A 12,585-nucleotide genomic window follows, 5' to 3' on the forward strand; every position below is an offset into this window, starting at 1 on the left:
ATGTTTTATAAGCTTCCTCCTGGCACAGCGGTATGTATGTAGATTTACAAAGCTAGAAACTGGGTTTCGATACCAGTGGTAGGCAGAGCATAGATAGTCCAGTGTGTAGTTTTGTGTTGAACTACAAACACACAAATGTTTTATAAACACAATGAGAACTTTTCTTTAATTATTTTAACAACAAATAAAAAACAAACGAATAGACATTTGAAAAATTATCAATCACGTGACTTCCATTACATATATATACGAGAGATGGGTGTTACACTAGGGTGTAACAATATCCAGTGATTACGTTATTAATAGGCATGTGTTGTATATACTTTTCTCTATTTGTTTGTTTGTAATTAAGCACAAGGCTACACAATGGGCTATCTGTGCTCTGCCCACCAGAAACCCGGATTCTAGCGTTGTAAGTCCGCTGACATACCGCTGTGCCATTGGGGGGCTTTTCTTTATTTAGTTAGGTATGTAGTAGACATTCTTCTTTATCCGTAGAGTCGATTAAAGTATTTAAGTAAGTACAGACATATATTTTTGTTCAATAAACATATGGGTCATGTCTCTCCCTTAGTCTCTATGTCAATATAACTAGCAACAGCTCCACTAAAATGAAGTTACTTAAAAAAAGTTAATCATGTTTGAGGGTTTTAAAAATCTACAACAGATATTTATATAGTACTTTTTCAAACAAAAATACGGACAGGTTGGTGTTTGGTAAAAGAAACACTAATTTCCTGTGAAGTCCGAGTTACCCATTAACGTAGCGATAAGCATCTCATTCATTCAAAATTTGTACGTCACTAGCGTTGTCATCTCCTTTCCGTTTGCTGTTGAACGTCAAAGGAAGCAAAGAATTGGGGCAGTTTAGTTCGATTATAATCGAAGGAAAGCTGAGGACGAGAGTTGACGGCAACACTTCGCGCCATACAGTTGGTGATTCTAGCGAACTGCTGATTAATAACCGGCTTTCATGGGAAAGAAAAACAGTAAACTGAAGAATGAAGTTGTATCAAAACTTGTGGAAGAAACGTACTGTAAGTAAATGCAGTTTTGCTGTATTTTTACATGAATAAAAATGGTTAAGGTAAGCTTAATATTTGGCTTTAGGGAAACTATTTTCTTTCTTCTGTGCATAATGTAAAAGCTGATCTGAAGTTAGATTTACTTGTATTTTTGTTATGGTAACTTATGATGTTTCTAGGTTCTTTTTTTTTTAAGCTTGCAGAACTCGTAACGCATGGCAATCTTAATGCAGAATTCTTAAAAGGAAATATTTGAATCCGCAAGGAAAAAACAACAACAGTAAAACGCCCTGTAATGTAAACATTTAATTACTGAGTAAACACTGATTACTTGAGAAGCTCCATCTTTATTTTAGAGGATAGCCCTACTGATTTATAGTTTAACACTTCATGATACGCCGTACAACATTTTGTGTTCTCCATTTTATTTCGCCATCGTGTTCATAAATAACAATAAAGAAACACTAAGTATTAAATGTGACTGTCTGATACTTATAGTTGTTTGTATTGAATTTTGTTTGTTGAGATTCTGAGATATCCAAATAAAATCTTCGATTTTATATATATTTCTACTTATAAAGTCAAAATGTCAAATTCCGCCGTAACATGGAACATTGTCCTTTCAACAGTTACCATTTAAGTGGCAACAAAAATGATAGAAAATTTTATTCATTTGTATATATATATATATATATATATTCACATAAGCAATTATGTTTACATATCCAGATAATTGTTGAAACAAACTGTTCTAACATAAGAAATTGAGAACAAAATTTAGAATTTTTACTATAAATTAATCTTAAATTGGTTTGCCTTGCTACCAAACTTAACTGTTGATAGAAACCTATGCCTTTTCTTGTAGTTGGTGTTTGCGCTTACTTTTTGTGATAGTTTGTTGGGTTTAGCTTGGTGATGTCTCTTCGCATCACTTCTCTTTGGTTTTTTGCTGACAATTTATGATAATGTAATGGATTATTTTTTGATTAAAATGTATGTTTAATTTATCTGACAATATTTGTCTGATTCGTGTTTCAGTGGTTCAGCGGAGGGTTGCTAAATCTTATAATTTATTTTTACCGATATACTGTTACTATATTTATAATGAAATCATTAAGTAAAACACCGTTTGCTCATTACGGATTTAGAGATAATATAAAATATATATATATATCCATATTTGTTACTGACTGTCCGTAAATTTAAGCGCTATTAGCAACCCTGTTTAGTGGTAAGCTGGAGTGCTTATAACGCTAGAATTCGGGGTTCGTTCTTGAGGCGAACAAAAAAACTGTTTATCCAACTTACTTCTGCAGTTTACTTAACCAAAATCAGCTGAATAGGTTGCACTGAGTGCAAAATGTTACTTAAAGCTATACAAAATCTCGGTGGTTTAAACAACACATTTTTCTGAAATTATAATCTTTCTCTACTTATAACAAATTGAGGGAATTACTACTGAATATTATTAGTCGTGTAACACAATCAAAACCTAATTAAATATGGATCGTTTTGCACATATAGCTGTTCTACGTAGTTTGAACACATCAACATTTCATAAATTAGGTCAAAACCAATTTGAATTCTATATAGGGCGACCAGATTTTCAAATCATAAAATAGGGACACACTCAGATTTTCAGGCCTTAAAACTAACCCACTCCCGTCGTTTTAGGAAAAATTTTAAATAATCACCTATGCAAATAATAAATATAATCACGGGAGAATAATATATTTATTTATTTACTTACATTATTACTGTTACAGACGATTGAGTTTTTTTCGAGTAAGTTATTGTTGGCCATAAGATTGTCAAAATACTGAGCAACAATAATTTATGTTCACCTTTGAGTTACTTTAAACAAATGCTTCACGACTTGGAAATGGGACATCGATTGTGAAGATCACCTGTTATTTACATTCAATTGCCTCACTTTGTTTTGGCGGCTGAAAATCATATACTCAGTGATATATATATGTAACAGTGATATCATATCGTCTGCTGCAGCCCGCCTTCAGAGGAAGCAGTAAAGGCTATGCCGAATCAGCGCTTTGCAGAAATCTTATCTGTTGAGCAAGATTGTCAGAGGCTCATTGTACTGAACAGAAGTACAAAAACGTGACTGGTTACTGAGAAAAATTAAAACCGAAACATTTAGTGGCTCAAAAAGTGTTTATCAGTACACTGGGAAAACATTCCAAGAATTAGAACATCTGGCCACCCTCGTTTTATATCAGCAGTGTTGGTAGAAATTCATAAAAGGGGTTTTACTGTTCGATAAAATTAAAATGAGTTGCGAAGCCAGGTTGAGAGCCCCCCTGGCATGCCCTCTCGGCAATATTTTAAAGATTTTCATTAAAATGGTGCATTTTGATGGTATCTGAGTCTGATTTTACACCTTTTAAACGTGTTAACGTATGTGAGAATAATCAGGAGGTGAAATCGCACCCGCCATTCACTCCTCTCTAAGTATGGAATATATAAAAAAAAAAGAGCATTTGGCAAATGTTGACATAGTTTTTTTTCTATTTGTATCTTAATACTAAATATTTTTCAAGTTGATTGTTTAAAATCTTGACAAAACGAAATACACAACGTTTCAACCGTTCATAAACAAACATTGAAAATGCCATAGAACACTGCTGGACTTATAAAATTGTGTTTAGCTGTTTTAAGAATGATAATTCTTTTAATATCACACAGTTAGAGGAGTAACTGGCGTTTTCGCACCATTAAAACCGTATTATATAACTCATAAATGGTACATGTACTTTAATCACTTAAGCAAATTTAATGTTTATATTTTTTAATAATTTGTTTGTTTATTTGTAGTTTAGCACAAAGCTACACAATAGGTTATTTATGCTGTGTCCACCACGGGTATCGAAACTCAATTTCTAGCGTTGTAAGTCCGCAGAGATATCGCTGTGCCACCGCTGCAAACAGTCAATTAAATTCTCACTACGAAGCGCCCTCCAGTGGCACAACGGTATATCTGCGGACTTACAACGCTAGAATCCGGGTTTTGATACCCGTGGTGGGCAGAGCACAGATAGCCCATTGTGTAGCTTTGTGCTCAATTACAAACAAACCCTGCGAAGCTTGAATTATCAGTGTCTATTTGTTTCGAAATTTCACGTAACTAACAACCCCCGCAATCACAGTCCAGGTACGATAACCACCAGGCCATACCCGGCCCAATACAAATATTTTGAAAGTATATTTACCTCCTAATAAAGTATTGATGTTTTCTTATCGTAACAGACAATACTAGATAATCCGACTGGCAAAAAGTAGCTAACACAAAATTAAATAACTACAAATATTATATATATAAGAAAGTACTCAAACATTTGAGCAAACAACAGAGCAAAAAAGAAAAAGCGAAATTAACAATAGGTAGTTAAAAAACAGGTGTTGTTGTTAAGCACAAAGCTACACAAAGGGCCATCTGTGCTCTGCCCACCACGGGTATCGAAACCCGATTTCTAGCGTTGTAAGTCTGCAGACATATCGCTGTGCCACTGGGGGGCTTTAAAAAACAAAACAAATGAATATTTTATTAACAAATTAACGTTTTGGTGTTAAAATAGATAAATAATGTGGTGTTAATAGATCTTTAACTCAGTTATGATTTGTACTGACTTAAATGAAATTGATAGAAATTATGAACCAACTTATCTGGTTCACAACGAAACAGTTGACGCTCCAGTTATTTCATAAAGAAGTAGGTTATCAATCATTACTGTGTCTGACATATTCTAGTTGAACCAGGGCATTACGTAAAAGGCTTCGTCGGCACCGGAAATAGCAGTAATAATGGGGTTGACCCATCGTTATACAACCTTCTTTACTTTCACTTATAAGTTCTTGTGAATAAAAGGAACCATATCTTTGGCGTTTTTACTAGTATTTTTCTCACCACAGCGAGCCTATATTTCTATAGGATTTGAAGAGTTGATTCTGCTAAGTTAGTCTCCTGATTTATTAGTTTATAGTTTTATTTTCCAGACAAGTTGTTTAAGATAGCAAAATTAAACATGAAGGCCAGTCGGATGACAACTAGGCTTCATACTTATTGTTAGCAAATAAAAAAACTAATTATGTTAAACGCAAAAATTGTGACTTAAAAGGAAACTGAATGATTATAATTAAGAAATGAAGCACAAAGAAGTTCATTAGTTATAACATCCAAACAATATAATAAACGAAGCACAAAAGAAGATCATTAGTTGTAATATGCAAACGATATAATAAACGAAGCACAAATAAGTTCATTAGTTGTAAAATGCAAACAATATAATAAAAACGCAAAAATGTAACTAAACGAAGAGTTAAACGCACATAAATTAAACAATTACTAAAAAAGTGATATTTTAATATACAAGCAGAAAAGTAACTCATCATAAGACAGGCAACAGTTGAAAGATTTGTCGACATATAAATCAATAATGCTGTAGATTAATAGGGAACAAGATAATAGTAAAATAAATAAAGATTTTCAGAGTATTAAACAAACAAAAAATAGAAATACAACAGAACAGAGAGAAGCTAAAATAGTAACACTGAATTTTGCTAAAGCTTTAAAAAACTTTATAACAAACAGACAGCGAAGTAACAAATATGAAAATTGTAAAAGAAGATACCAGGAAAATAGAAACAAGGAAATAAAAATACATACACATATAGCACAATCAAAGAGCAAGACGTATTTTTTAAAGTAAATATACATAAACACGGTATTAAATGTAACAATGTAACCAAAGAACCATTTAACACGGTGATCATAGCAATTAAATGCCATATAAGTAAAGTAGGTTTAAAGGCTTAGCAAGCATAATTTAAAACAACTGGGGTAAAAATGCAGAAATGTACAGTACTGAAAAAAGATGAGGTAAATACTATACACTATTACATCGTATCATATTTTATTAAGTAACAAATACGAAAAAAATCAAACGGAATTTAACTTCACTGCATACATATTCTCCAAACAACAATGTTAAAAAAAGTTAAATAAACTGACAAGAGATTATTTGGAATAATGAAGCACAAGTTTTAAAATATATGTATTTTAACTGCATAAAATGTAAAAAAAACAAACAAAAAAAACAACTATATATTTAAAATATGAAATGAGTCAAGACAGAAAAACAATCGAAAATATAATTGATTGATAAAAAATAATTGATTATTAATCAAAGAAATAAGTAAAGAAAGACTTTACATCTATAGGACGATTTTAAAGTCTAAGTAAGTGTCCGTAGATGTCTGGTTATTGGGTTTTACTTGGTAAACATGTTTGTTTGGACAATAAGAAAGCTGATTTGCAATGAGGAAAAACAAAACGTTTAGTAAAAATACTTTAATTAAGAGAGCATATCTACAAATTTGTTTATTTGTAATTAAGCACAAAGCTACACAATAGGCTATCTGTGCTCTGCTCACCACGGGTATCGACACCCGGTTTCTAGCGTTGTAAGTCCGCAGACATAACTCTGTTCCACTGGGGGGAGGCGACAAAATTGGGAGGATGAAAGTATGTTGTCTATGTTGAGGGGATTTCTTGTTAAAGAGATGGATACATATATAGTATTTTAGAAAGTATTTTAGAAAGCTGCTAGATGGATACATATATACCTTTCTAAAATACTATATATGTATCCATCTAGCTTTCTAAAATACTATATAAATATCCATCTCGCTTTCTAAAGTGCTATATATGTATCTGTCTGGTTTTCTAAAATAGTATACAGTATCAATCCGGCTTTCTAAAATACTATATAGGTATCCATCTAGCTTTCTAAAGTGCTATATATGTATCCATCTGGCTTTCTAAAATACTATATAGTATCCATCTAGCTTATATCCATCCATCTAGTTCCGGTACTAGGTATCTTGACTTTGGATCTAAGGGTCCATAGTTCGCATAATCACGTTCAGCACTTTGGGGTCGTGGGTGCGTCATATGATTGACGTTTTAAATGTCATTATTTGAGTAAACTAGACCAAGAGTTGGCGGTGGGTTCTGTTAAACAGCTCTCTCTCCTGTAATCTATTATTTTAAAATTTAGGAACGGCTAGAACACACAGTTTTGTGAAGTTTTGCACGAATAACAGTCTATCTAATAATGGTAAATCATCCCCTTTTCATTGCATCACTACTAGTATTAAAATTTAATTGTCTTTAATCTAAATATTTACTTTCACAAACGTTACTTGATTTTAGAATATTTTTTCTTCTGCTTCTGTTTCTTGGCATTATCATATAATACTTATTTTAAAAATGTCAACAAGTAATTAGTTCAATGTTTTATTTTTTTTTCTGTCAGCGAAAAAGAAAATGTGCGATACTGTACTTCTTTTATACAAAAGTTTCTTAACGTATTCTATTTTCACAAGGTTGCTGTATACTATATATATAATATAGTTTCCATGTAAGTAATTATGATGGACACATTTTAAAGGCGTTAATAATGTCGAAAGTCGATCATTTCTACTATTAAGAAAGTCGACTTAATTTTCAACGGTTTATTATTCAATAAGATTAATGTTTAATGAAGGTGACTCGATACTCCGGGTCGAAACGTTTTAATTATTAAAATCAGGACTTGGCTACTTTGACTAGCAACATCCTTTAATGTTTGTAACCGAAAATGTACAGGCCAACCACCTACTATTCTCGCCGTTAAATATGAAAAAGGATGATGCATCAATGCTATCAATTCCCTTTACAATCTTAAACACCTCAATCAGATCCCCTCTAAATTTATCTCTCCTCATATGACAACTCTTGCATCCCAGGTATCATTCTAGTAACCCTCCTCTGAACCCTTTCCAACAATTCAATGTCCTTTCTACGGTGAGGAGTCCAAGACTGAACACAATACTCTAAATGTGGCCTAACTAATGACTTATACAATGAAATTATAACCTCTTTAGACTTGTATTCAATATTTCTGTAGACACAACATAAAACCTTATTTGACCTACTACTAGCAACAGTACACTGCTTGAATGACTTGAAAGATGGGCCAACCCTTTCTTTCATGACACTATTAAGGTGATCGTCATCTAAATTATACTTATAATTCATATTATGTTAACCCACATGCATTATCTTGCACTTATTACAATTATAACCCTGCTATTTATTTACCCAACTCAGTCAATGATCTAAATCAACAGCATTCTCTTCAACACCCAATACCTTAATATCATCAGTAAATTTAAGTAATTTATTGACCATTCCTTCATCTATGTCATAACTATTACAAAAAGTAGTTTAATATACAAAGCAAATTGTGTTGGATAATGCATTTAACGTATAATAGAATCGCCTTGGGTTATATTAAATCTTGTGTAGATTATTTTTGCCCTTCTGAAACGTCTCATCAAAAGAGAGTTGAAACAACTTTTCAGTTTGTAGCCGTTTAAGCTTATACCTGCAAGGCCAGTAGAATGTAATGGAATTCTTTCTATAAATTTACATATTTCAATGTATATATATATATATATATATATTCACTGCATAAAAATAAAATAACAAAATTCATACCAGCATAAAACTACTTTAAATATATATAAATCGTTAAATAAAAATCATCATGTTACCATGAACATTTGCTCGGAGCTCTTCAAATCTTAGAATTATCACGGATATTATATGTATTCGTTACAAGGGAGGATACACGTATACATACTTCCAATTAGAAGAACGCTAAAAATACAATGACCTACGTAAAAGATCCAGCTGTACTGAATGTTTCTGTCAATTTTCATAGCAATATCAGATTGCACAACCTTCTGGTAACACTACGGCCAATATAATACACTCGGGGAGGGAAGGGAACAAGTACGGGAAAGGGTATTGATTAGAAATTATAGTACGATCATAAATAGTGGCGTAACAGCTATAAAGTAATATTACTAAATCTCCAATTACATTTATATCATAATAAATTTTACGATGATACATTTTAATCTGCAAGCGTCATCTTGGAAGGTCGTTACTTAAGAACAAGATTAACAGTGTATCAACGTTACAATCTTGAAATTACCCAATAGCCTTCATTTTTTTCTTGTTTATGCTCTTATTACTTCCAGACGTCACTGTAGTTCACCAACTACAGATTATTCAAGCGTCTGTTAGTAAAGATAGAAAATAACCACTTTCATGTCTACAGTAAACCAAAGTTCTATCCATAACTGTAAGCAAAAAGTAATTTTACTCTTAAATATTCAGTTTAAATATGAATTAAAGGTGCATAAAAATCATAATATGGAGTTAAAAATAAAATCTCTTGTATTTGCACGACAGGCCGGCCCTTAATGGCAGAATTTTGTTTACAGCGTGTTTATGAACTCAATCATCCCATCAGCACTGTACTTTTTGTCATCATTAAAGGACTTCATATTTTCGTAGCAAGCAGCTTTTTAATTATCTTTAGTTATTATGAATAAACTTTGGTGTTTGTCAGCTAACTTATTTTCGTCTACATGAGACAAGAATGACATTGAAGTGTACAAGATTGTCCATGAGATCGATAGGACAAAGGCCCCTGATTTCTTTATGCTGTAATCTGAAGACAACAGGACGAGAGGATACAAATTTAAGATTTGGAAAATTGGAAAAGACTGGCTAAATTCCAGTTAAGGTAGCCTTATTTTCCAATAGGATTATTATGGAATGATTTTCCGTCAGCAGTAGTGCGGATAGACACTTTACCGGAGCTTGAGGGAGAGTCGATTTTTTTTCTTGAATAATAAAGGGTTAGTTTAAGCTTTTACTTTTATTAAAGATAGTCTGGAAGGACCAGATGGTACTTTGTAGTTTGTATGTTAAATGTTTGCTTGTTTCAGAATTAAAGTAGAGTTACCTGCGCATAACCATACATGATTTTGAACTGATAGACAAGTGAAGGTAGCTAGTCAACAACATACATACACCTCATACATGATTTTGAACTGATAGACAAGTGAAGGTAGCTAGTCAACAACATACATACACCTCCAAACTCCTGTGCATGATCGAATACTGGGATTCAATCGTCACTACTATAGCCCATTCATGGCTCCAAATCACGGAGTGCACTTTTGCGATAACGGGTTGCAAACCATGAATCATCGGATCCACAATCCGGACCAGATAGCCACTGTACCACACCCGGCCTTCATATGTTGAGTACCTCGTAAAGAAAGTTGAATCATCATATTATAACTTATGAAAGCGTGGGATCTGACACAATAATTCTTAGCATAACATTTTATTACACATATTATAAGTTAATGAAATAAGCTCATCCTACGTCCACCTGTAAGTAATAGTCGTTACAACTAAAACTTTCAGTATTTCCAAACAATCGTTAACCCTAACGATAATCTCCCATTTTTTCGAGCAGAGAATGCCCAAATATACAAAGGCTACCTACTATAAGAAACAAATTTGTTTTTGTTTGTTAAATTTGGCCTGGCATGGCCAGGTGGTTAGGGTGTTCGACTCGCAATTTGCGGGTCACGGGTTCGAATCCCCGTCCCACCAAACGTGCTCGCTCTTTCAGCCGAGGGGGGTGTTATAATGTGACTAATCGTTGGTAGAAGAATAGCCCAAGAGTTGGCGGTAGGTAGTGATGACTACCTGCCTTCCCTCTAGTCTTTCACTGCTAAATTAGGGACGGGTAGCGCAGATAGCCCTCGTATAGTTTGGCGTTTGTTGAATTTTCGCGCAGTGCTACTTCAGCGTTATCTGCGTTAGTCGTCCCTAATTTTGAAGCGATATTCCTACTAAGCTGTGATGTCTTTCATGAAGTGTGGCTTCTACAGAGGTTGATTGGGTTATATTAAAACGCTTTTCGAGCGTCAACATGTCATCGCAGTCCGTATCGTGTTTTATGTGACGACTATTCGTTTTGTAAATAGTCTTACAGAGTAGTTTTCACTGTCAAAGGCTCCATCGTAAGGCTGCCACGTATAAAGTACATTTCTCCTCCCTGCATGTTTCCATAATCCATCTATTATACGAGGACGACAGTTTCACATCGTCCGTTTTAAAATTCCTATTACATAGAATCCCAAAGACGACTTGGCCGGAAAATGTTCATATGAAAAAGTATGAATACCCAATTTCATTCTCCAGCTGCTTGAGGTATGCGTGGGTTAAAAGGGTAATGTAAGCAATTTGTGTACACGTGACATGTGATGAAGGTCTTTCTTGTTTATGTTGTTTCCTGAGAAACGTGGATGGTTTTTGCCACTGACTTTTATGTTCGTGGATTCTCATCTCGTACAAGACACCGCACTGTGCTTACCACGGCTTGGATAGGAGTTGTTGCAAGTCTCTTTCTAGTTGACCTTGTCCCTATTCTTTTGTTTTCAATGTCATTAAGTACAAGAGATATCCTCGTCTTGAAACTTCTAAATACCCGATCTGTTTGATCTGAGTGTTAGAATATTTTTCATTGGAACGGGCTGTTACATACCCGTCCGTCTTCAAAAAGATAAATATTCGGCTGTACCAAACTAGAAATGAACATCAATGCCAAAATGTAGTTTTGATACATGTTGTTCGACCTCGACTTTATGTCGGCTGTGGCTGTCACGTGATTTGTTGATTTGCATATGCCAAATGGTTTTAATATAACGTACTAAACACCTGTAATATACTGAAAGTGCGAAAGGAATACAAAAACAATCTTGTCGATATTGTGACATTTCTGTTTCGTAACTACAGACTATTTCTTGGTCTTCTGTATTACCCTGTTGTTTTAGATGTTTAATAATTACCAAATTAAGATTGCTTTAATTAACAATCAGTTACTATACTTATAGTATCTGACGACTTGGGCTTTGTGTTAAGTAGTGTTATTTGTTATCAGATTTTAAAAATAAAAACAAATATTGAAAATACGATACCTTTCATGTATTTGGACAATTATTGTTGCGATTGTTCATATTTCCAACAGCTTCTAATTACTTTGATATTGCCTTTAATCTTAAGTTTCACGTTATTAAAACTATAAGGTAATTATTAAAAAGGATCCCCTGTTACAAATTATAGATAATTTAGTTTATAAGATGGTACAAACTTCCAGATATCGCTCAAAAATGTCAAATACTGAATGTTTCAAGAGAAGAAAATCGTAAATAATTACCAATGCTCGAAATATTCATTGTGTTACAAGACTGACTTGTGCCGAATACGTAAACCTATTTTGGACAATGTCAGCACGTGTTACGATTTTCACTTCTTCGTTTATCGGCAGATTTTTGAAAACTGTACACTTTTGATTAAATTTTTTTTGCATTTTACGTTTAATAAAAAATTGTTAATATCCTCTTCAGTTTTATTCATTGTGAAAAGTTTGGAAAGAAAAATGAAAAACCATCCGAAGTCTCTGTTCATTTATTGTTAAAAGGGCACTTCATTTATCCGATCCCTTTACAATGTTGTCACAAAAGGATCGAATCTAAAGGTTATTGGGGCCCTGCATGGCCAGGTGGTTAGGGCGCTCGACTAGCAATCTGAGGGTCGCGGGTTCGAATCCCCGTCACACCAAACATG

General features: G+C 33.5%; 1 protein-coding gene across 1 annotated transcript in view; it reads left to right on the plus strand.

Annotated features, from left to right (window-relative positions):
- The first annotated feature begins 854 nt into the window (after window positions 1-854).
- The window catches only part of LOC106466759 (frequenin-1-like), a 65,016-nt gene continuing 53,285 nt past the window's right edge, over window positions 855-12,585 (plus strand). Inside the window, exon 1 of the mRNA XM_013927058.2 lies at window positions 855-1,037. Coding sequence (XP_013782512.1) covers window positions 974-1,037 — 64 coding nt within the window. The 5' untranslated portion in view covers window positions 855-973. The remainder of the gene's footprint in view (window positions 1,038-12,585) is intronic.

The sequence above is a fragment of the Limulus polyphemus genome, unplaced genomic scaffold (assembly GCF_000517525.1).
Source record: "Limulus polyphemus unplaced genomic scaffold, Limulus_polyphemus-2.1.2 Scaffold2375, whole genome shotgun sequence".
Lineage (NCBI taxonomy): Eukaryota > Metazoa > Arthropoda > Merostomata > Xiphosura > Limulidae > Limulus > Limulus polyphemus.